Below are 26,303 nucleotides of genomic sequence, written 5' to 3' on the forward strand. Positions count from 1 at the left end.
ATTTTCTTATTTGGTATCCTTTTTGGTTTCGATAAACTGGGAAGATTTTTAAGTTTCCTTGTTAAACCATTAAAACATTTGTTCTAAGAATTTTCCATCATTTCCTTGAAAAAGATATAAATCTCTAAAATGTGAAATGTCATAGTCTATTGAACACTCACCCAAACCAGACTTTTTTAATCGTTTTAAGTGCTGACTTGTTTGTTTTCCAGTGGGAGATTTTTGCCCATGTTTCATTTCTTTATCTGAACTGTCTGCTTCACCATTTTTAGATTCGGATCCTAAAAAAGGAAATAGTTATTATGTCATTATCTTCCTCTTGCTGTCCTTGAAAAGAAAAATCTAAAATTATTTCAAAAACCATAGATATAATCTCCTTTTCTATAAGTTAATTCACTACCTTTGGCCACAATCTGATTCCTCTGCTGGGTATAAAGAGAAAAGCCCAATAAATCAATCAAACAACAAAAAGCAAGAACAGATGGCCTAATAGTGGAGTCAAAAACACATTCACTGATCTGATAGCTTTTAAAAGAAACACTCAGATCTTTTGTAAAAACACACAGATAAGCTTTGACAATTCTATACAGTTTAGAGACGATGCAAGACAGAGATAGAAACGTGAAGGAAGAAGAGAAACTTGAAGAGAAGGAGAGATCATACCTTTCTAAATAACTTTACGTGGAAACAGGAACAGAAAATGCAAACATCAATCTATAATAAATAGAATGGTACAGAGCTGATAAAGTGACAGAAGGTAAATTAGAAGAAAAGGTCAGGGCTTCACTGAGGTGAGAATGTTCCCAGAACACAGAAACTAATAAAGGGCCTGATTTTGCAGCAGAAGACTGAAAAACAAATTCACACTCACGGAAGAACTGTTTTTGATGGCATTACACATCAGCATGTGGTCCACCATTAAAGTTCAACATTCAAACAAAAGCCAAGGCAACAACAAAAAAATCCAAGGAGCAGTACCACACATTTTCTTACACCTATTGACATTAGCAAATGAAGTCCTTTGATGATGAGCGAGCTGGTGCCTTTTATTTATTTATTTATTTATTTATTAAGAGTGAAATGCCCTATTATTTTGGACTCCCCGAAAGAGTCAAAAGTATAAAAAAATTAAAATGAAACCTCAAGTAGAAATATTATTCAGTTGTAGAGAAAATTCGTGACATCTCTCTCAGTGAAGAAGTCTCCTCCGGGAAGAAACTGGCCAAGCATACAATATTTTAGCTCTTTACCTGAAGGCGAATCCGACTGCTCATCAGACACCTTTAATGGTGTCAAAACAACACGCGGGACAGTCTTGTTTACCATCATTGAGACTCCATTTCTTCTCTTCTGCTGCTGCCTCAAAGCCTACAAAACATGATAATAAAATGTAACGTAAAAATATAGCCAAAATGATTTCTCATAATGGAATTAAATGATCCACTTGCCCATCATTAGCTACAACCTCTTAAGAGACTTAAATTCCAGAGTCACTAATTGGTCCTGACTCTCAATAGTCAACTTCATGTCATTTTCCCTCAAAAGCAGAAAATCAGGCTTTGGCAAAGGGCAGCAACCTGAGACCATTTGGAGTATAATTCTGAAAACAAAGCAGCGCTTAAAGGTTTGTTCTACCTTAGCCGTGTGGCTTGGGAGCCCATGGAACTTGAAACCATGACTCCCAAGTAAAATAAATGTAAAATAAATGTTTCGAGACCAGGATAAAAATAGATGTGTCTGCACTTCTCTTGCAGGTGCGTCCTCCCCAGTGCACTGCTCGGTCAATCAAGTTAACACTGAGTGTCATCAGTATGTACAGCAGGTAAGGACTATAATATTGATGCACTCACTCAGCCGTGGGGAGCGCGCTGCACAAAATCACTGAACATGGCAGGAATCATTTATTTCTGTGAAGGGAATCAGTCCTAATCTTGGAAACCTTGCAGCACTTGGCTTCTGTCTGCTTGACTTTGGGCATTAACCTTCAGAACACGAACATGACGGCATTCTGGCAAATCCAGGGGAAAAAAAAATTGAGATGAGCATAAATCTCTCCAAATGGGAGTGCTTTGTGTTTCATAAATGAATCAACCACGGTGATGATAATGTAATAAAAGACATTTAAAAGTTTTGAAATACAGCTTATCTAGCAGATCGCTTTACACAGAAAATTACCTGTAATAAAAAGGGTCTTCAGCACACGAAACTGAAGAGACATTAAATTCACAGTCACAGGGATGCTAAAACTCCTCAAAAGGTGAAAAGACTGACCACAGACAGCCTCAAACATTTTTATTCCTGGCTTTTGTGTCATTTCTACCAATTTTATAACAACTCAGTTACTTGATTAACGTTCTTCGACTAGAAGTTGTCACAACCTCCTAAAACCTGCCTTGGCTGTATATCCCCTGCTGTCAGAAACAATGTCATTTTATTTGCTAAGGGTATTAGTTGAATGTCCAACTTGTAGATCATAAAATTTAGCAATCAAATAATTACAGAAGTAAAAAATTAAATACCATTTAAATGAGAGAAGGCCTATTCAGATGAGATTTAGAACCGGATGGAAAAGTGGGAAATCTATTACTAATGATTACTAATGATACTGTGGGCTAATGATAACACAAGCAACTTAACTTCCATTCTGACATCTACTGAACTTTTAGAAAGCACCAGGCACTGCGTGGGGGACCAGGGTTACAAAAATGCCCTCCTCCTCACCTTCAGCTTGCTGTCAATAATATATTTAATGACAGCATGTGTGCTATAAAATATTTAAGACATTTACCCTTTCTTTCATCAAGGTGTACACAACTGCATAAATCTCTACAGCCTCGTGGAAGAGCTCAGAGCACTTTATAGACATTAACCCATCAATCCAATAATAAAATGGAATGAGGCAACACGGTGCCTTATACTACGATTAAGTCCATTTTTGCCCACATATAAGACAATAAAACTTGTACAAAGAATGATTAATTTTTAGGAGTCTATACATCATACACTTCAACTACTTCCCTTGGCAATCCAAGTGGGTATTTTAAGAGCATTCATTTTATGTTGGGGTGGGTATATATTTGAAAATACTGGTAAGAAAAAAAAGAGGTGAAATAACAAAGGGCCTACCTAGAACCTGGAATCATAAAGATGACATATCTTTTTATAGTATTTGTGGTAAATAATTATTAAAGTAATAAAAATTTTGCCCTCAACTTTTAGAGCTGAGAGGACTCTACTATAGACAAATTAGTAGTTGGACAGAAAGGAACCATGACAGAGATAATAATAACCCATAGTATCAAGGTGGAGCCAAGGTAGGGATAAAGGAGTACTAATCAATATTGAGACCAATCAATGATATTTTTTCTAAATATGTATTTCCTACTCCGAAATTTGGACAAATATATCTGAGTACAGTATTTTTTAAATGCTGAAATGAAACAATGTATCTATAGGTGACCAAAACTAAATGACCACCATACTAAAAAAAATTATCTTAAGTGTATTTAAAATATGCATACTTTTTGTTTTATTTCTGAAAAACATGCATTATATCTGGCCCTGAATAACGTTTCTAGGGGCAGACAGCAAAAACTGGGAAGTTTTTGTTTCCTACGAGGCCAGTCACAGCAGTGAAAGCAGCAAGCTACTAGGCAAACTTGAGGAGCATCACAGCTCAGTTATCAGAAGGGGCATCTCGATCACATTTACTAGATCCACAGTCACTTTAGGCTAACTTGCAGATTCCAGTTCACTTCCCAGAAAGCAGGGTTTATCTGACTCTGGACACTAGGGAAACTTCCAAGCAGATCAGAATGTGAACGGGGGTGGAGAAAACAAGCTCAGTAACTGAGATGTCTGGGACAGTGTGGGCTCCACACAAGAGAACTCTGGCACCTGCCATGGGCATGAGGCAGGCGGTACAGCGGCTCCTACATTATAGTGATTCCTGTTCTCTTGCTGTAGGGTGTTCATCCTGCAAGGAAAGAAGCTAGCTGTTCATGAGTTTTTGGGTTGTGTAACTCTATTTCTGCAACTATGTGCACACCAACCACTCAAACATATGCTGCATGTCTCCTCACAATGCCCTGAAAAATGTGCAATGCTTTTTTGGACATTGGGGTAAGACAATGGCAGAGGGGGAGGCTGAAGTGAGTGAAAAAAGTACATACCCCATTGGAGGAGGTAGTTAACTACTCAAGAGATGCAACACAACTGGATTTTTAGGTGAGTTTTCCTGTTTTTAAACAAAGTACCAGGCAAAACAAAGATGACTCTGAGCTAAATTCAGCCTGAGGGCACCAATCTTTGAGACCTACTACACACCATTCCCAATGCACCTCACCTCCCCAAATGAGTCTGACCACTGCCCAACAGGTGTGTAAAAATCCCCCTCTTCTAATGTGCTGAACTGCAGAAGATTGGGGACTGGTGCAGAGCCATCTTAATGACTATGTGGGGTGATGGGTTGCAGAGTCAGAGAAAGAATGAAATAATCAGCTGAGTATGCTGGGTAAATTACTTGATTAAAATGTCCCTATGAAACAAAGACAATAGCGTTGGTAAGGTGTTTTAAATAGGAAATCCACAGAACAGTATTTAACGCTATTTGTAGCACATAGTAAATATTCAATAAATATTACTTCTTATATTATTTACCCATTCGGCAATGAATGCATTTTTTGAGGATTTACTCTGTTGGTAGTACACTGCTGATCCATAGTAATGAAAACGACAAAAAAAAATTGTTTTATTTTACATTTTAGCCAAAGACTGACAAGGAATCACAGAAAATAAACATAACAATTTTACACACATACAAGCACTAAGAAAATTATGCCATATCAAGGAGGTAGAGTAACTGGGGTGGGAAGAAAAATCACTTGAGAAGTGACAGTGGAGACGAAACCCCAAATGACAAAGAGAACCGGCCATGTGAAGATGGCAGAAATTCCAGTCAGGGAAAGAAATAGTATTAAGACCTCTATCAGGAAAGGTCTTTGGTGGTTCAAGGAATTAATAGCTGGGGTAGCTTGGAAGAAGGACTAGGAAGATTACAGAAATGGAAAAGAATTCCCTGAAATGATTGCCAAGGGTTTATATTAGGATCAGGAGATTTATGTTCAAAACAAAGGCACCCCTCAACCCCAGTCTCTCCCCACAGCCTGCAGGGTCCACTCTAGCACTTCTGCCCCAAAGATGCGACAGAGGCCCAGCAAAGAGAAAGCACAGTGTGTCTTCCAGCAAAGGATCGCCCTTGGCCTTAATGCACTGCTTCAGAATACATTTTAAGGTCCCACTGCACGAAGTACATTGCATCTCACACCTTGGACAAGCTTCCTAACAGTTCTGAACATTTTGAGCAATTTAGGGAAGGGGGTCCTTAAACACTCCAGGAAGCCTTCTGCCTCAGAGCCTCTGCATGAATTCTCTTATGTGCATGATACACTCTTCCCTCGGACATCCGGCTCAGTTCCTCAAATACTTGAGACTTTACTCATTGCCTTAGCCCATTGGGCTGCTCTAACAATATACCCCAGGCTGGGTAACCTGTAAACCACAGAAATTCAGTCTCCACAGTCTGGAGGCTGGAGGAGGTAGATCACAGTGGCAGTGTGATCCTGTGAGGGCCCCTCCTCTGGACTGCGGGCTTCTCCCTCGTTGTACCCTCACATGGCTGACAGGGGCCAGGGAGCTCTGGTGGGGTCTCTTTTGTAAGTATACTGATCCCATTTATAATGGCTCCATGCTCGTAAGTTAAGCACCTCCCAAAGACCACATCTCCAAATACCACCACATTGAACCTTAGGATTCCAACATATGAATTTTGGGGGACACAAACATTCAAATCACACACTCTTTGCTGCTTTTCCCACCATATTCTCTATCCCCACCATCCACTCTAATTTATTTTCCCCCCATGGAAAATATATTATACCGTGTGATGTCATTTTGTCTTCCCTTCCCCAACCTAGAATACAGACTCCGAAAGACAGCGATTTTCATCTTTTTTTGTTCACTGACATATCCCCAAGTGCCTAGAAGATTACCTAGGCTACCCTAGGTGTTCAGTAAATAATTACTAAGGATAAATAAAAACTCTTAAAAATAATTTTAATAAAAATAGAAAAGCCCTCTTCTCTCTTTAAAATATATAACTGGTTGGGCGCCTGGGTGGCTCAGTTGGTTAAGCGACTGCCTTTGGCTCAGGTCATGATCCTGGAGTCCCAGGATCGAGTCCCGCATCGGGCTTCCTGCTCGGCAGGGAGCCTGCTTCTCCCTCTGACCCTCCCCCCTCTCATGTGCTCTCTGTCTCCCTCATTCTCTCTGTCTCAAATAAATAAATAAAATCTTTAAAAAAAAATATATATATATATATATATATAACTGGTTTATTCAAAAGGCAGAAATCAGCATGAAACAATCAAGAAATAATTTTATTCTCTTAATATTGCCTTCACACATTTCTGACCAATTTCCCTTTCTCATTTCTGGACAATATTTTACATAGAACACATAGCTTCTTGGGTCGCCTTCAAGTATTTATACAGTCTCATTTTCAGGCTTAAAAACACGAGGTCTAATATGAAGTCTTCTTTCTGCTCTCCCCAGGCTACACCTATGTCTCAGGTAAAAAAAACTTCATTAGCAAAGAAATTCCTGATTTTACTCTTCCTCCATTTCCTTCCTCTTCTTCTGGCTTCCCCAGGATCGGAGTTGAAAATGAGGAGAACAGGTCAAAGTTGTCTTACCTAGTGTTATCATAGACTCAGCATCACAATCTTCGGGGAGACAGAAGGCCAACTGCTAGATTTGTATGGTGTACATTATCTAGTTATACAGATACTGTTAACCATATATCTATTATCCAGTTACAACTATATATATATATATATATATAGTATATATCACATATATGTATATAAATACATATTTGTGTGTGTGTGTGTGTGTGTGTGTGTGCGTGCACCTCCTAACAGTGTGTGAGGTACCAGGTTCCCCTCCTGGGAAAATTCCACCCCTCACGAGTGTTTCTCTCTGAGTCTTCCTCTCACTTAGACTGTACCTTCTTTCACCGAGAAAGAGGGGATGTAGCAGAGCTCTATCCACTTTTATAAAATCCCTTTAATTAATGCTCCTTCAAGTGAATCCTGAACTATCTTTATATTGGCTGTTGGGGGATGGTCCGGGGCCATCTGGCCTCTCTCACTAAGTCCTCTGAGGTCGTGTCTAGCACCTCTCTTTCCAACAGGTACACTTGTATCCCGCTGTCCTCAGCTTTGAGCTTTAGCTAAAATTCCAGAAGAACAAGAAAATTCCTGTTTTACATTATATGTTACAAATATAATAGAAGTTAAATGGAACTTAACATTATTAAAATTTGGATATCCCACAGTTTGGAAAATATAAAGCCATGTAATAGATTAAGAAAATAAGACTAGGAGGGTCACTTTAGATGGTCATGGGAGGTTTGCTCTGCATAAGGGTACCGTGAAAGGGGAGATTTTATTTTGTTGTGACAAATTACGAGAGGTGGCTTTTTCTACTCCACCCTAAAGGTCTCAATTAGCTAGAGGTGGCCCTGTTGCTCAATCTGTAACATGGTTTTATTTTGACACTGACATTATATAATAAGTTTTACTGTATCAGTCTAGATTAAATTAAGGGGGATGATATCAATGAGGTACTTTCCAACTACTCAAGCCTTAGCTATAGTTTGAAATGCTAATGGAATATCTTATTGAACAACTTTAAATCCTGTAATTTCAAATCCAGAAAGAAACGCCATCAAAACTTAAATAAGGGTGTCTAGGTGGTTCAGTTGGCTGAGCCTCTGACTTCAGCTCAGGTCATGATCTCAGGGTCCTGGGATCCAGCCCTACATCTGGCTCCTTGCTCAGCGGGGAGCCTGCTTCTTCCTCTCCCACTGACCCTCCCCCCACTTGTGCGAGCGTGCGCCCTCTCTCTCTCTCAGATAAACAAATAAAATCTTAAAAAAAAAACCTTAAATAAGAAGATGGCAAGTGTAAATGCAGTCTACTGTGAAGGAATGTACCTTTAAGCCGCCCATATATATAACGTCCAACATGACCAAGCTCCACAGGGTACATGGTACTAACCAAATTTAGTATTTCCAGGTATTATTCAGTATGAAAGAAATTTACAGGCTTAAACTTGGAAATAAACTTATTTTTTAAAGGAAACACGTAACAGAGCTAAATCAGTCAGGAAAGGTAAAGATCCTATCATGCATCAATTACAATTCTGGCTTTAAGCAAAAGGAAAGAAATCAAAAGATGAGGACTGAGCATACTTTTCTCTAGAGATGTATTGTGATATTCTCCTGTAAAAAGAAACCAAAAAAAAAAAAAAAGCTAACCCTTTAAATAAACATTTTACTTTTTCAACAGAAAGCTTGTCAGATAACTCTAAAAAAATGGAATGGTTTCTCATTTCTACTCTAATGAAAAATAAAATAAAACCTCAAATCACAGGCTTTTGTGTTAACTTGGAATTTGCATAAATAAGTAATGCCTGTTTTATAGTAATAGAAAAACAACATTAACAATGTAACTTAAGAATGCACTGAATGCAATAAGCCTTTCACTGAAAAATGTGAAAATACCACATGCTGTGAATGCTAAAATAATTAGAAATACACACATACGAAACAGCTGGCTGAGTCAGGCCCCACCAACTTGCATTGTTGCTCTTACGCTAAATGTCAACGCCCATGTTCAAGAAACTGCTATCATGCAACAAAACCTTTGGAATTTCACAGTATTGGTCAAACATATAAAGCTAAAGCAAAATACCAACACTGTATCTGTTTTGTGATAAGAAGAGAGGGCAAAATACCTGCAACTTTATGAATAAATTCTACCACCTTAAGTAAATAATGAAGTCAAATAAAACAACAGCAACAACATAGAAAGGTTCTGTTCCACACCATGTTACATCCCATCATCACAGAACTCACCCTTCCTTAATCTTTCATGTGATTCTGCTGTTTAAAAACTTCCAAAATTTAATCTTTCTTAATTATCCTTCTTTAAAATTCAGAATCTAATCATTTCTTATTTTTTAGGGTCATTATAACTAAAATAACAAGGCAGAAAGAAGACAGGGAACAAGGTAATAATCAGCAAGCTACTACTCTCCAGAGGCTTCTGAATATGTTTATTTGGAATATGCTTATTCAGAAAAAAAAAAATCTACTAAGATAACAACATATTATTCATGCAATTATATCTAACATAGGATGTTAACTAACATTTTGATGATGAGAAAGTAAAATGGACCCAAATATTTGGAAGCAATGAAAATATTCTATGTCAATAGTCAAGGGACATTATAGCCTCCATATTGCCCAGCCTGTAATTATACTGCAGTTAGCAGTATTGCAAAGTAAAAGGACCCATTCTCTATGGCAACATGCTTCGGGTGGCTATGGAGGCCTCAGATCTGAGAAATTATGTCTAGCTTATTTTGCATGAAGGTTTATTTTAAATTATTATTATTTTTTTTACTATATTTATGCCTATAAAGCTACTGGACTTTCTCTTTTTTTCCCACCTACTTCTTTCTAAGAATCTACACTGGCCAATGTACAGTCAAATTACTGAAGGCCGACTGACCCAGAATATACTTCTAGTAAAATAATAAGAGCTATATAAATGATATATTTGAGTTTCTGCCAGTAACATGTGTTGATACTGAACATAAACAGTCTGTGTTCAAAAATAATATTCGCAATGATTATGCTGTATTGCTTTCCTTACATTATACAAATACTGAAGAATGTAAATTTCTTCAGATAATGTCAAAAATTCATCTATCATATTATATACCATATGCTAAAAGGCAGTATCAGTTAAGAGGGAAGAATCTAAAACTACGATTCTGGGCTCAAGTGTCATCTCCAGAATGTACTCGCTGAACAATTGTGGGCAAGTAATCTAAATTCTCTGGGCCTTATTTCCCTCACTTGAAAACTGGGAATGCTAGTACATACATTAAAGGATTTCTATGAGGATTAAATGACACAGTATATATAAAATACAGAGCGGAATGTCTAGAATTCAGAAAAGTAAATATCAGCTAATGTAACTGTTATTAGGGTCATTCAGCTGGCCCTACATTCATGAGATGATTTATACATGCATATATACACAGAAAACATATATTCACGAATGCAGAACACATATATATGTATGTACACATATGTATATATACACTTACAAAGAATTCTACATGGTCATAGCCATTCAAGTACCCAAAAGAAAAGAAAGCTGCAGATTTGCTGAGGCTGCTACAATTTAAAATGCCTCATGTTCAGTCAATTTTTGAAATGCTGTCTTAAGAAATTCAGCAATTACAGGGAATCTGGGCAAAATTCTGCAAGAGCAGCTCTTTTCTAATGTATTTCCAATATGAATTTGATTATTAATCAAACATTAGCATATCTGCTACATATTGTGCCATATTCCCACAGTAGCTAATGTGCTATTTGGCTATACAGTACGAAGTTTTAAGAAATTAATACACAGCTCTTCCAGGACATTAAGAAGCTTATAGGACAGGTTTCTTAAAACAAGGCTCAGATCCTAAGCAAGTAAGTGGCACTTTCCGTGAACACATGCTCTGCAACAACACAAAAATACTAACTCAAAGTTGTGAAATGATTTAGTCATTGTAAAAAATGTTCAAATGATATGAAACCAAAATGGAGAAAGTAAAAAATAGTGAGACATGACAAGACATAGATCTGAATCTTTATCTTTACATTCATGTACAGGACTATTTCATGGTGTACACATTTTCTAAATCACTGTCTTTCAGAAGTACGACTTTCATTTATGACTGCATCTATGTTTCTTAAATGCTGCAAGGACCGGTATCCAGCTTTGTATCCTTTGTTCTCTCCTGGTTAGTATTTTATTATCTGCATTCCATTTGCTGCCTGAATAAGCCTTTTCCTGGACTTCCCTACTGTCATCCATCCTTTATTTCATCAATTAAAAAGGGATCTCCACACTGAATTCAATTTTGTTTTTTGGTCTAAAACATTTTACAAGATATTAATGGCAAGCTCACCAAAGATTATTTGATGTAACACTAATTACCTTAAATATAATACCAATGAAAGGAAATACTGCAATTTCAATAATTAATACAAAATAGAAAAGTAACGTAATTCAGTGCAAAAATGTTGATTTTCTTTCCTAAGTTTCCTTGTTTGAAGTACAGGAGACGGTAGGGGCAGACATTCTAAGTCTAGGAAACTGGATAAGATTATTAAGAAGCTTTACAGGTTAGTGAGACTTAAAAAAATTAACTTTTTTTTTAAACATGGCTTCTCTTGTTATGTCACTAGAATGATACTTCTATTCCTACGCTTGGTAAGGGTCTGCAGGAGGTGTGATGGAGGGGGCTGTCATAGAAAGAGCAAAATAAATATAGAAGAGGAAGGCAGTTAAACAAGGGAAAATCATGAATTTTCACATGAATGGTCACATATATAAGCTTTCCACTTATCGACCACATTACCGTCATGCAATGTCCCCTTCTAACCATAGCGGCTCCTCCTCCCTCTTCCATGCGCAATTCGGAATTTGCCGGCGTGGCAGCAATAGTTAACATCTACTGAGTGGCTATCAGGGGTCACTCACTCTGCAATGTGCTTTCAATGTCTCACCTCACAGACTTCTCAGATCATTCCCATGTGAAAGGTACTATTATTTTCCACATCCTCTAGAGATTAAATTCAAGATTCAGAGAAGAAAAGTGTCTTGCTCAGAGTTGCAGGAATTCAAACCAGGGTATTTCAGAGCCTAGTGGCCAATCTTGCAGCCATTCCCTCCCATCACCATCTTGGCGCAAGGACACAGAGATCAGGACTGCTTAGGTAATATCAAGATGATATTGCACATTAACCTCCATTCAGCACCAAACACTGGTAGACATTCTTGATAAAAGTAAGCCACAATTCCTACTTTTCTTAGTTGTAACTTAATGCATCTCAGTCACAAGGAAGAAATTATCTGTTTATTTTTTACATCAACTATTAGTTAAGCATGAGGCCACAGAGACATTATTTTCAAGATATGCAATGCATTTATGGAACCTAAAATGTTTACTATAAACCTCACACAAGAAAATCTTAATATAAGTTTTTATGGTTCCAAGCACATTCTCCCTCTTCTATTTTACATTAAGGTTCTCAGCCAAGCCTCTCTAGTTTTTAGCATAGAGTAAAATTAGCGTATGAATATTATGGAAGTGGTTGAATTCAGGACATCTCTGTTGCTCTCTGGCGACTGTGCTCTAACTGATTTCACCTTCTCTACCTCACACCCATTACTTTAAGGAGGTCGAACAAAGAATGAATGCTAGCTCTCTTACCTGTTTAAGAGCCTTTTTGGTGTGTTGCTGAAAGGAAGACGCCAACTTGCTTTGCACTGCTGTGTTAGTAAGGCTTGAATCTCGAGTGGAAGACGCTTCATCAGTTACCTGCTTCACACAAACTAGAAACAGAGAAAGATAATGATATTACTAATTTGAATTCCTTTTTCTATATCCACTGTAATTAACTCACTTGGAGCTTCTCTCCAATTGAAAATGGATACCTAAAATAAAGCCAAATAGCACAGTGAAAAGAAGAGTATCTAGATTTGAGAGAAGGGATCACTTAATAACTGTGTGGTCACATTTACAAGTAACCTTTCTACTCCCCCGTTTCCTTACTCACTAATTGATGATAATTCCTATGTCATAGGGCTATTGTGCGGACACACAAAAAAAGAGCATAATATCTGCTTCAAGACTTGGGAGTCAGTAGATACTTTCCAAATCTGAATATGCAGATTGAGCAATGCATAGTCTTTTGAAGAAACAATGTAAATTTATGAAATTGTTTCAAATCTACCAACCGCCATGGTGTTCTTCCATTTAACAGCCCTCCTTCTATAGACTCCCTGCCTACTGGGACATGTTTACCTTGTCCTATGGGCCAAGTCATCTATCACAGAGAAGGAAAAACAAAAGCCAAGATGCTGGGTGTCAATTTAAGGCAATTATTTTCAAGAACATCATGCCCTCTGCAGATAACCATATAATCTGCCCATTTTTGCCAGAGTCAAGCTTTCCTGTTGCCTGTTCTAGAGAGGACATTTTCTTCAAAAAGGCTGTTTTTTAGAAGAACCAATGTTTCCCTGACATGGGTGACAAGGGCTCACATTCACTTTCAGCTCTGTGGAACCTGGGTTATAGCCGGCACCCATCCTTGGCCCTCAAACGTTCCACCTGAGAGACAAGGCTGAACACTGCATGACTCTGGCCACAGAGATGCAGGCCCTCTTCTGTGCACACCAGAGGGGAAGGCATTATTTGGAAAATCAAAGTAAGGAAGCACTGTGATTGGTGTCAGAATGGAGGCAGATGTCAAAGGCAGGAGGCAAGAGGAAGTTAGATGGAAAAAAAGAACTTGAGAACATATTGGAAAAGCTCAAAATATGACTTTTAAGGGCACCAGGGTTAACACTAATCCAAGAAAATTTTCCAAGGAACCGTAACTTGAGAGGATTCTGACCTGAGCTTTAGAGGCAGGTGGAGGAGTAAAAATTATTATAGTCAAAAATGGAAGCATATGCACGTGCACAGTGTTGAGAACACTCAAGCTGCTTTAGATAGACTCAAGCACATGTTGCCTAGAAATAAAAATGCGGCTCATGAAAGAGAACGTTGGGAAAAAAGAGTCAAGTTTTGTTTTAAGACAGAAAGTAATTAAGTTCCTGAGGACTAAACAAAATGAACAAGTTTTAAACAATAATTATTAATTATTAATGCCAAGCGCATTACATATGTGATCACATTTCATCCCTGCCCCTTCATTGCTGCTTCCTTGCAAGATGGAAAGGTACTGCCTCTGTTTTGGAGAGAGAGGAAACTAGAGCTCAGAAAGGCTCAACAACTTGCCCACAGTAACAAAGTCAACAAAATAGCAGAGCTAAAAGCCAGGGCCAGACCCATATTAAAATATTTGGCCTCAAAGCCCAGAACTGATGCAGAAAATTCAATGTCTAAAGAAGTTTAATTTAGTTGTATCCTGAAGGTACTGAAACAGGAGGTTAATAAGGGCAGGGAGATCAAGTCATTTAACCACTTACATGAAAAAATTAAGAACTGTGGGTGAGAGTGATTGGCCCAGGAAACGCTAGGGTTGAAGAAGCCAAAGGATTTGCCCGTGGACAAAGTCAGAGAAGTCCCCAAATTAATGATCAGGTGACTTGTTTCTATTCGATTCCATACAATACTTTTCCTTAAAACAGTCTAAACACTGTAGTTAAGAAACACTTTATAACACTGCTCCCATGACATATGGCTCCTAGGCTTTTCTCCTTGCAATGATCACTAGAGTGAATGGTAATACTTTGCCAAATCTTACTCATCAAGGAATACCAGAAATTAATCATAGGTTCACATTCCAAAGATAAATTTACTTTTACAGTAATTACACAGTTGGCCTTTTTAATGTTCTGAAGTCTCTATGAAGTGAGACAAATTGAGGAATTGAGAGGAAGGTGGCAGAGAGGACAAATGATTCTAACTGAACAGACCTAAAAGTTGCAAAATAAGCCCAGCCAGAAGCAAACTGGGCATTAGCAAATATGGTTTTTTTTTTTCATTTATTTATTTTTTAAAGATTTTATTTATTTGTTTGAGAGAGAGAGAATGAGAGAGAGCAAGCACATGAGAGGGGGGAGGGTCAGAGGGAGAAGCAGACTCCCTGCTGAGCAGGGAGCCCAATGCGGGACTCGATCCAGGGACTCCAGGATCATGACCTGAGCCGAAGGCAGTCGCTTAACCAACTGAACCACCCAGGCGCCCAGCAAATATGTTTTATTACTTCACATTCTTAGAGTATTATCTCCCCCTTGACAAATGGAAACTTACTGATTAGTTAAAAAGGACCACCAAATGCCGTCCGTGGACTTTAGGGAATCTAGGGAAAATACGAGAATGCTTCTACATACTGGACATCCAAACAAATTTACCCATTTGCTTAGGAAGTGCTTTTATTCATAAGTCTTTCAAAAGTAAAATCCAATGAAGCAGGATCAAAAAATGACAGATGCTGAATTTGTCTGTCTGTAGTGAAAGCCTTGCCCCCACCCGCCGCATTCATCTGACTGCGACAGTAAGCAGTACACAATCAACCCTCCTTCCTGAGCAGAACAGGTATCTTATAACTTGCTCTATTCCCTCTGACCTAGGAAGCCATAGGGTATCATGATACCTGTTCCAGTACCACAAGATATAATGCATATTTTGATTTAAATTCACTACTACACCAAGTTAATAGTGATTCACATATATTTAGTGTTTCCAAAAGGAAGAACTGGTTCAATTTGGAGCCCAGAACTTCAGATGGAGGGCAGGACAATAACATGAAACAGCATCAAGCAATCCCTTAAAGACTTTTCTCAAGATGATTCATTTTTCTTTAACTTACCTCTATTTTGCTTTATCTTACATTCCATCCTATGCTCAGTGAAGCATCATGAGAATTCCTTCCTACATAGTCAATTTCTCCCCTGATCCCCTTTTCTGGAACTTGGTCCTACTTCCCCAGATCAAACCATGTTTCCCTAATTATTTATTTCTGATCAAATATTTATCGAACCTCTAAAAACAGTAAATGTAATAGAAAATGAAATCTACAAATGAGTATTCCTTTGGGTTAAAAAAAACAAATACCTATTTTTAAGGAAAAAAGTCAAGAAATAATAAAATGCACAATGTAATCCGTAAGTTCCAAACAGTGCACCTGTGTGTGTGCTGTGTACATGCACGTGGGTGTGTGTGTGTGTGTGTGTGTGTGTGTACTGACAAAAATGGACCCTTGACATGGGTGTATGAGTTATTTTATTCATTCTTTTGCCATGTACACGATGAGGGTGGCTGAATTGAAAAACACCAACTAGTTGGACTGTTGAGGTTCATGCAGATTCATATTCTGACAAAACATACGGTTTTTCACTTTTACTTCATTCTTGCAGCTATCTTAATAACAGATGTGATAAATAACACAGGGCTCATTTTAAACAGTTGCCTGAATATTTATAAAAGGGACTGAGTTTGGCCTCTGAAATACAAGCCAAAGAAAAATTAATGTTAAAGAAAGGACCAAGGGAAATGCCCTGTATGTGAAATTATAACAGAAACCAGGAAATTGAAGAATTAGGACAGATGTTTTATCCAATGAATATCAAACACTGACAGGCAGCTTAGAAAGTGGTATCTTTTTGGCATCAAACAAGAATGGGGTGTTTTTTTTTTCTAACTTCACTGGCATGATCACAAAACGAATGCCAGGATTTATACCTCAAAACCCCACAAGACTGCCTGCCCTTTCTGTAGGTAGACAAAATGAAGACAAGGAAACATTTTTTTTAAAGGTACAGAAATGCTATTTCTGTCTACATTTTGCTTGGCTGCCAAAACTAGGCAAAGCCAAAGACATAGTTAAAAGCTAATCTGCTTGCTTTATCTTCAAACAGGTAATGAGGTTCTCAGTATTTATTGCTCAACTACCTCCACTTTCACTCACACTCAGATTCCCAAACCTCCCAGCCAAAATATTCTATTTGGAAGGCTCAGGACCAAAGAAAGATGGAAGATTCCACATCATCATGAGACCATCTTGAAGGCTAGAGAAACTGATAGCTGTCCAGCAAGACTGGATTTCTGACTCCCAGAGTCTCCATGTTGTCCTCCTGTCTCCCCTCTTTCATTCACCCTTCAACTCGAAAATGGGATCAAACTAGAAAATATGGGTTAGAGCTCATATTTTTTAAAGTTGAGTGACAGAAGGTATGGGCACTACTCCCCTCGCCCAGTGTAATTACTAATCCATTGACAAGTGTACAAGAGGGCTTTGACCTTTAAACCGAGACACAAAGAAAGGAGAAATTAGAATGCAACCTTGACTTTGTCTCTCTCTCGTCTTACATCTTGTCTGCTTCCCCAACTCCCATCCTCTCTGATCCAACCAACTGAGACCCTGCTGTGTTTCCTGAACACCATGACTTGCTATATTTATTGTAATTGCTCCAACTGTCCCTCATCCAAATACCCTTCTCCATTTCTTTGCCTGGCAAATTCATCTTGACAGACCAACCTGGAACAGCTTCCCCCAAAGCCTTCCTGACTATGCCCGTCTCTGAGGTGGACTTACTCCTCCTCTTCCCATGTTTCCTTGGAACTCAGTATATGAATTCACGGCATTCTTTGCAAACAGTGCTTCTGTCTGCCTCACCACCCACAAGTCCAGCAACTCAGGGACTTACACTTAGGTGCAAAGATAGGTGCAGAGCAGTTGATCTATAAATGTTTATTAAACGAAATTGTCAAATTTGATCTTCATGAAATGTATCTAAAGGGTCTATTTTTAATGTTAACATTCAATTACTGCTTTTAATAAGAATTCATGGAAGGGGAAGTCAGCAGAGTTTAATTATTGTGGAAAAACATACATAACAAGTGAATTTTTTTATCTTATGAAATTTTTTTAAATCATCCTAAAATCAATTAGGGAAAATATGAAAACCAAACCACAAAACATCCTATGCATGTTCGTGGAAAGTCACATGACCTGCTGCTCAATGTAAATAAACTTCCTTCTGCCATCCTGACTTGTTACCTTATTTTAAGAGGAAAGTCACAGTTTGGGGATTTTGCATAGTTAAATAAAAAATAATTTAAAAGCCAAAATTAGAAATCACAATGCTTATCTGAAATGGCAGGAGCTATGTGAGGGCAGAACCACAACACAGACCAGGATCCGCACACAATATAGTCCCTGCAACAAAGGTATTAATTGCTGTATGTCCCACTAAACCACATGGTAAGTAATAGGCTCTCAGAGGTAACTGGTGTTCGCAGGTCTAATCCAGGCAGGAAGAACAGCCTTTGATCCATTTCATTTCTATCAATTCTCCCTCCAGTTACTCCCTTTCAATTTTCTGATCAAACTAGATGCTATCAAAATAGTTCTCTGTAGAAATAATCCTGACATACATAGGCTTAATACAGTTTTTATAAATAAAAGATATAAATTGAAGAGCACAGAACACTGTGCACAGTTAGAATTCAATCACATTTTAAAAGAGAACTGAGTCTTAGAGGAAGCTTATTTATTTATGAATCATTCATTCAGGTGCAAAACTTTGGCTGAGCACCTTTGTGCCAAGCGCTGTATCAAATGCAGGGGGGCAAAAGCAAATAAAACCCAAGACCTGACTTTGAGATGATAAAGCTTTTTTAAAATGTATTTTTTCTAAGAACAATGGTGTAGAACTATTAATTCTATCTGAGGAAAACCAAGTGTATGAAATCCCACCAGTGATAACTAAAATTTATTCTGAAAGATCGATAAGCACATAATTCAAAAGTATCCCCAGATGGCAAATAATCAAAGCAGCTTATGTTTGGATTGTGTATACTTTATGTATCATACTTACATAGAAATTGTTCATATCAGATGTTCTGGATATACACAGTAACAAAATACATGCCAAAAACTGTTAAAAATGATTTAATAAGGACCAGGCAAACCCCATCTGACCCCAGAATCTTTCCTGGACTCCATTTCTTTCAGAGAAAAGGTAATTCCTTAATCCTTTTTGGATCCAGACTAAGGAGAACTACCTTCTCTAAAAGCATTCCTTATCCAAGATAGTATAGATACTGAGATTTAAACAATTTCCCTCATTACAATAAAAGACAACATTCAAAGCACATGAGATTCCAAGAAAGGGCAGCAATTACATAGAGAAATACTGGCAATAAAATAATGAAAGTAACAATTTTCCCCTAAGAAACCTTCAAGGGAGAAACTGTCTAAACATTTGAAGTATTGATACTTGGTAACATTTAGACTATCATCTATGAATAAAATATAGCTAAAATAACTGAAATTTTTACTGTATTTTATATCCTGCTTCATTAGCCCAATAAAGCCCTCTTCTTAGTCAGAAGAGGGTTGCAGAAAAGGGAGCAAAGTAAAACAAGAGGAATAGTGAATCATCAGATGATAATTACACTAGCAATTTCTATCAGTAAGAACATGCCCCTAACAAGATGTAATCAGGCTGATATCATAGGCTACAAGTGATGCTCATCTGATATCATGGAACTGGATAGACTGCAATTTCATTGCAATGTCCACAAATGGTTCACAGGCACTTTGGTTTGCCCTGGACAGGACACTGAAGCTCCACAGTTAACTAGGAAGAACATCTGCACACTGACGTATAGCTATAGGAGTCCCTCCTACAGGCACTCAATGTATCAGCGGAGCCATTTAGTTATACTCATATCTCTGGATATCCATAAAAATATCCCTTGAAACTCAGAAAAGAGAAACTCAAACCAGAAATAAAAATATTTAATAGGAAAAGCTTATCCTATAGGTACCTGCCTTTCACCACCTAACCCTTCCTACAGATTCCTCTCTCAGAATTATGGAGAGCAATAACACAATAAACTGCTTGCACAGGGCAAAACAGTGGAAGCTATTTCTGTTATATGGCACAAAACCTGTGATCTTCTACACTGCATTAGGTTCCTGAGACATCTACCCAGAAATACAGCAATCCACTTAGAAAATGAGAAATAGCAAGAAGCAGGCAAGAAGATTATCATTAAAAGGTTGGTACAGGTCAAGGGTAAGTGCTTCCTCCACTTGTGGGCATCACTACTAAGTACTTTATGCTTTGACACGTAAAAGATAACTCTAGTATATAATAAAAGGGAGTTAGATAATGTACTAAGGTGGTTAACTGTTTGAGAAATGGCTATACACTGTCACTTTAAAAAGGAGAGAATGGATTATCTGGCATCAATGAAAAAAGTACTTTACTTTTTAAAGAATGGGTGCTTTGTTCATATATACTAATTATAAACTAACAAATCAAACAGTGGCTAGTTAAGATGAGTAACCTTTAATTCCGGTTTTATTTGAGAGGGAGTTTGCTTTTATTATGAGATCATACTCTTTTTGCAATCTTTATATTACGAAATATTTCTCTCAAGGCACAAGAAAAGAAGGGGAACGTACACTTAAATGGGTTACTTTATCAGCGCTTAGAAAACTTTCTTTTCCTCCATGACTGCAGGCTATTAAAACTGACCAAAATCCGTTTATACAAGAACAAAGTTCACAGTTCAAGGAGAAGTATGAAAGAAAACGAGGTTCCTAATGGGTAAAAGAAATGGAAAATAGTAACCAAAAATGTATGAAAGAGCTGGGATAAGTCATTTGGAGAAGTGAAGATGAAGGGGGTGCTATCTACATGATGTCCAGCTGTTCTTCATCATCAGACGGGGAAAAAAAGAGAAAATTAGTTTAATTAAAAGCACAAAAAGATTTCAGCATAAGGAAAAAATTCTTGACTATAAAGGTTATCAAAACACAGAGACAAATATAAAAGAGCCTGAGATTCCTATCCCTCTGGACATTTACTATTAGAATAATATCTAACTGAATTGACTGACAAGTCAAATGCTGGCTTGAGGTCCAGCCCACATGAACTTGAAGTCCACCATACTTCTCACGGATGCTGTGGGCTGGGATGAAAGCAGGGAGAATAAGGAAAGAGTGGGCAGAGGAAGTCTGATATCCTGCCAATGGTCATTTCTGACTGGGAAGAATATTCTCTTTCCTCCGTATTTTCTTCCATGTGTAACTAAAACAATACAATTTTCACATACTTAAGTTTCAGAATACTTAAGAACTCCCTTCCCTTATCGGCAAGATTCTAAGGAATGGCTGTCAGGTAGAAGTTGATCCTGAACACCCAGATGAAGGCACAGGTGCCATCCTATGGACAGTCACGCTGGAGCAACCACAGACTAGCTACTGGAAAGCCTCCAAACAAGACCAACACCACCACGAGGAAAGAAACACCAAACAGGGTAGCAAAACATCCTCCAAAGTTACTCAAAACGCTGTCTTCACAGTCCCCTCATTTTCTTTCCCCGATCCCTGCTCTAAAATTGCCACTGATAAACTGTCAGTGTGACTACTCCCTGAGGGCACCTAAACCTTCATTAGTACACTTCTCACTTCCTCCAGTAGGCTCCTCATCTGTATGTAATTGATGTCTCAACAGAGATCCTATCCACACACTTCAGGCCATCTTAAAGCACTTTTCACTTCTGAAAAAAGACCCCTTAAACTGTGGCCTCTGAGCCAATGAAAACAAAGAGAGAGCTGAATAATGTTTCATTAAGTTAACACAACCCTGCCAAGAATCATATGATCAGAAACCCACTTATAAAGCTGGCCATAAAGAATAATGAAAAAGGACCATATAAAATTCTTCAAATGTTGGAAACATTATTTACCCTGGGATGTAAGGACTAAAACATAGGATATATGTTCTCTATAATTTTTCCCCCTAAATAGAGACTTTTAAAATACTAATTCCCCCGGTAGAGTGCTGCTTCCTCCCTGAAAGCCATTAGGGTTAATAACAAGCAGAACCTTTTTTGATCTTTGTGGATGAAAATTGTACATTCTCCAGTTTCTTCATTTTAAAAAATAGGATGGTTGCTTTTGATTTTAAACATGTAATATAAATCAGGGCCACGAAAAGAGAAATTCATTTTTTTCTTGTTAATAACAATTTATAAATAGAAGGTGAAGAGGGTGAAGACTCTCTAGTGATGCTATCATTTCATATAAAATATGTATGGGTTCTGCAGCCGGGAATGCACTGTTAGTCAACTTAATATGTGTGAGCAAACTCATGATATACCAATGTATTATGCTCACAAAACAACTCAGACACAAATATACTCATAAATCTCTGACTAAAATAGCCCATAAAATTCAAAATATTTTCTTTGGGTGACAGAGATCTATACTTATATTGGCATAAATGGCCATGGGTTGTCAACAAGGATATATCAAGTGATTCACCTAAATCACTCTTCAATCTCTAGAGCTAAAGCCTGTGAAATCTGAAGAGTTTACTTTCTGAAGTCTATATGTCTAATTCTCATTAACTTGAGAAACTGGTAGGAGTCTAAGAAACATACGGATAACTATAGTTCTGTGTCTTGTAAATCCTATGATCAATAATATACCCCCTTCCCCACATTGTAAAATTTTTCAACAGAACTTTAAAATAAAGTATCTTGGCAAAAGATCACCCATTTAATAAGAATATTTCTCTGGCCAATTGACTGCAAGAAGAGGACCAAAGCATTATTATTATTATCTCAAATAATAAAGGTTCAAATGTTACTGACTGGAATCAATCTACTAAGATTTTCTATTACCAGTTTTTTTAAAGTGCTTTTTTATATTTTTTATGTGATTTTATTTTATTATGCTGTGTTAGTCACCATATAGTACATCACTAGTTTTTGACGTATTGATCCATGATTCATTGTTTTTGTATAACACCCAGTGCTCCACGCGATATATGCCCTCCTTCACCGGGCTAACTCATCCCCCCACCCCACTCCCCTCTAAAACCCTCAGTTTGTTTCTCGGAGTCCATAGTCTCTCATGGTTCGTCTCCCCCTCCGATTCCCCCACCTTCATTTTTCCCTTCCTTCTCCTAATATCCTCCATACTATTCCTTATGTTCCACAAATAAGTGAAACCATACGATAATTGACTTTCTCTGCTTGACTTAGTTCACTTAGCATAATCTTCTCCAGTCCCATCCATGTTGATGTGAAAGTTGGGTATTCATCCTTTCTGATGGCTGAGTAATATTCCATTGTATATATGGACCACATCTTCTTTATCCATTCATCTGTTAAAGGGCATCTCGGCTCTTTCCACAGTTTGGCTATTGCGGACATTGGTGCTATGAACATTGGGGTGCATATGACCCTTCTTTTCACTACATCTGTGTCTTTGGGGCAAATACCCAATACTGCAATTGCTGGGTCATAGGGTAGCTCTGTGTTGGTGGGAATGCAAGTTGGTACAGCCACTTTGGAAAACAGTGTGGAGGTTCCTCAAAAAATTAAAAGTACTGTTTTAAAAAAAATATTTCTTTGCTTACCCTCTTTGACGGTACAGTGAATGTCAGTTGATCTTCATTAATTTGAGGTAACTCTATGGTAGCAGAGGCTTATTCTTTGGATTGCCACAAGGGTATGTTACCACTTGATAGTTATTATTCACCTCGGCACTTCCCACTCTTTCATCCCAAAGGAAGAATGGGAGAGGAGAAGGAAAAAAACAGATGGTGGGACCCTCCCCATTTCCTTCTGCTCTCATTCTCCCCTTGCCCTGGCTCCCAGGTCCACCCGACCCCACACATCCCCCACCTTCTCTCTCTCTGATTATATTTTCAAAGCATATTTGTACAGCTGTTAGAAGTGCAGAAATTGTATCCATTCTAACTTCTGGTTCAAATATGTATTAGAAACAAAATCAGCAAGGAAATCACCTGAACCACTTCAGTTTCATGGACTTTATTACTGATTTGTAAGAAATCATGTGGTATCCCACTCATTACTTCGGATAAGCCAGGGGTTCCTCTTTGTCAAATTCTCAAGTCTATAATCAACAGATTTGCACAAATGTGGGAAAAGCAAAACTGTATCAATGACTCCTGGCTAACAGTGTTCATTGGGATTCCAAGGGAGGATCACGGTGGTTAGAGCCTGGCTTTTGTGCTTGCCACTTGGATGAGATATTTAACTTATCTAAGTTTGTTTTCTCACAGGCAAAAAGAAAAAAAATTAAAAATAGAAAAATTTAAAAAAATTAACAGAGCCTAGAAAGATTATTTATCTCATAGGAATATTATGAGAATTAAACCATCTACGTGTAAACAGCTTACAAAGGCCAGGCGGTGGAGGCAGTCCTTTTCAATATCTAAGTGTGGCAAGTTTGATGGGCTATACACAGAAGTATATGGTATTTACATGGATAGGAAATATACTTGCCCTAAAAAGAAGCAATTGTGGTTTGCCATAAGCTGCAAAAGTGGGCAAGTCAAGGAATACTCAAGGAAACAAGCTATTTACTATCCGTTCAGTGATTCCCCAAAGCAATTTCTCTCATGTAACTTCAAAGGAGAGACCAGGAAATTTAGTCTTGGTCACATTAGCTAGAGATGTGTGGGTATGTGTTATTTTGAGAAGTTCCTATTCACATTTCAAATTAGGGGAGTTTTCTTTCCCCACTTTGTTTTAGCTATTGGCGGAATGCTCCCACCTGGTCCTCCACCCCTTTCCAGCCACTAAAACCCTCCCACTGTCTCCTCTGAAATTCAGGATTAGTCAGTAAGCAAAATCTCCTATTAGCCTCCATCTTTTCTCTGAAAACTCCTTTCGCATCTTCATTTACAAAAAAAACCCGGCTCTCTCCAATGATCACTACCTTCCCCTAGAACCCTCTCAGGTAGAAGCCCCTTTCTTTTCCACACATCTTGTACTACCGGGCCTGGAAATGGGATAGGTGATGTCTATTTTCCCTTGCTGCTCCTTAGATGCCCCCAGCCTGCTAACTCATTCCATCAAACCAAAGTAGCAACTATCCCTCCTTCCTGCACTTACCTCTCAACTCCCGGGTTCCTCCCCTACAGGTTTCGAAGATTTTATCTCCTAAATGTCACACCCTTTTGACGCTAGTTCTAACATAACTGTCTGTTTCAATATCCACACAGATGATTCTCTAATATTTTATACCTGGGCCACCACCAGCCTTTACGTCTTTGTTCAAATAAGAAAAAACAACATATCCTCCAGGGAGTCCCAGCGCCATCCCGTAACACTAGGCTGGGCAAACAGAGGGCTGCTGAATTTCAGCTGCTGCTGATGGTTGCCTTCAGTCAGGCCACTCTGAAGAGGGTGAACACTCTAACCATTCATGACAGCCTTAAACCTAGGCTCCTTCTTTCTTTCCTCTCATCTCAGATACACAGTACATAATATTGTCCTAACCTCAGTTTCATGTATTCCCCTCTGACATCACCTGTCCTTCTAACTCATTTTCTCTAGAACACCAAATCAAACAATCCTTCCACCCCAAGAAGACCTCCCCCTTCATGCCATCCCTCACGTAATCCTGTCCTTACTCACCTCCACAACCAACTTAAATAGCACGGAGACTGATCCTAAGTACTCCATTTCATGCATCCTTAACTCCTTTGTCCCTCCCTCACTTCTTCATTCACACCTGGCAAAATCCCAACTCTGGTCAAGTCCAACTCTGTACCTACTCTGCACTTGTAACAGTGGTCATGAACATGACTGGAAAAAGGTTCAACCATGTTGTCTGGTCTCATATTAAATTCAGAATTAGCAAACTTAAGAGTATCCTTAAGGCTGCCTGACTCTAGACAAACATTTTATATATTCTCCCTGAATCTGCAAAACTACCTCCCTGGTCCTCATCCTGAGCTGATGAACTTGTTTCCTATTTCACTGAGAAAAATGATGCAATAAGAAACACATTTCCATAAGCCCCTCCCACGTATACTCACCTACCTTCATTTCTATCCAAATACCCTGCCTTTTCCCCTCTGCTTCCTTAGAGCACCTGTCTATACTCCTAAATAAGACCAATCTCTTCATCCATTTAACAGATCCTGTTTCCTCTCCTCTAATCAAGCACATGGCCACAGGACAACTTCCTCATTATCAAATTCTCTTCCTCAATTGGATTTTCTGCATCAGTATAAAATTATTCTCATATTTATCTCTCATAACTTTCTTTTGATTCCACTTTCCCTTCTAGCCATTTTCCCATTTCACTCCTTCCCTTTACCTCAGAAATCCTTGAAAGCATCGGCTACATATGGAGTCTCCAATTTCTGTCCTCCCATTCTCTTGAGCCCACTCCATTCAGGCTTGTGATCTCACCACTGGACAGAAATTGTCATTGTCAAGTTCATCAACAACCTCACAAAGCTAAATCCAATGGTTATTCTCAGTCTTCATTATAAGTTGATATATCAAAGGTATTTGAAACATCTAAGGTGCTTCCTCTCCAGAAACACTCTCTTCACGTGGTTTCCAGAACAGACAACATGCTCTCCTAACCATTTATCCTCAGTCTCATTTGTTGTAATTATTTTCCATAACTTCTCCAAGCTCTTAAAATTCAAGTACCCCTGAGCTCAGTCTTCGGGCTTCTTCTCTTTTTTATTTCCCTTCAGTTCCTTTGTAATCTCATCCAGTTTCTTTTGTTTAAATACTGTCTATAAACTGACCACTTCCAAATGTATATCTCCAGCAAAGTCTTTCCCATAAATTCAAGACAG

General features: G+C 38.2%; 1 protein-coding gene across 1 annotated transcript in view; it reads right to left on the reverse strand.

Moving 5' to 3' along the window:
• Positions 1-26,303, reverse strand: part of ASXL3 (ASXL transcriptional regulator 3) — a 180,581-nt gene that overhangs the window by 83,767 nt on the left and 70,511 nt on the right. The window contains 3 exon segments of the mRNA XM_021686199.2: positions 162-281; positions 1,251-1,368; positions 12,406-12,527. Coding sequence (XP_021541874.2) covers positions 162-281; positions 1,251-1,368; positions 12,406-12,527 — 360 coding nt within the window.

The sequence above is a fragment of the Neomonachus schauinslandi genome, chromosome 14 (genome assembly GCF_002201575.2).
Source record: "Neomonachus schauinslandi chromosome 14, ASM220157v2, whole genome shotgun sequence".
Lineage (NCBI taxonomy): Eukaryota > Metazoa > Chordata > Mammalia > Carnivora > Phocidae > Neomonachus > Neomonachus schauinslandi.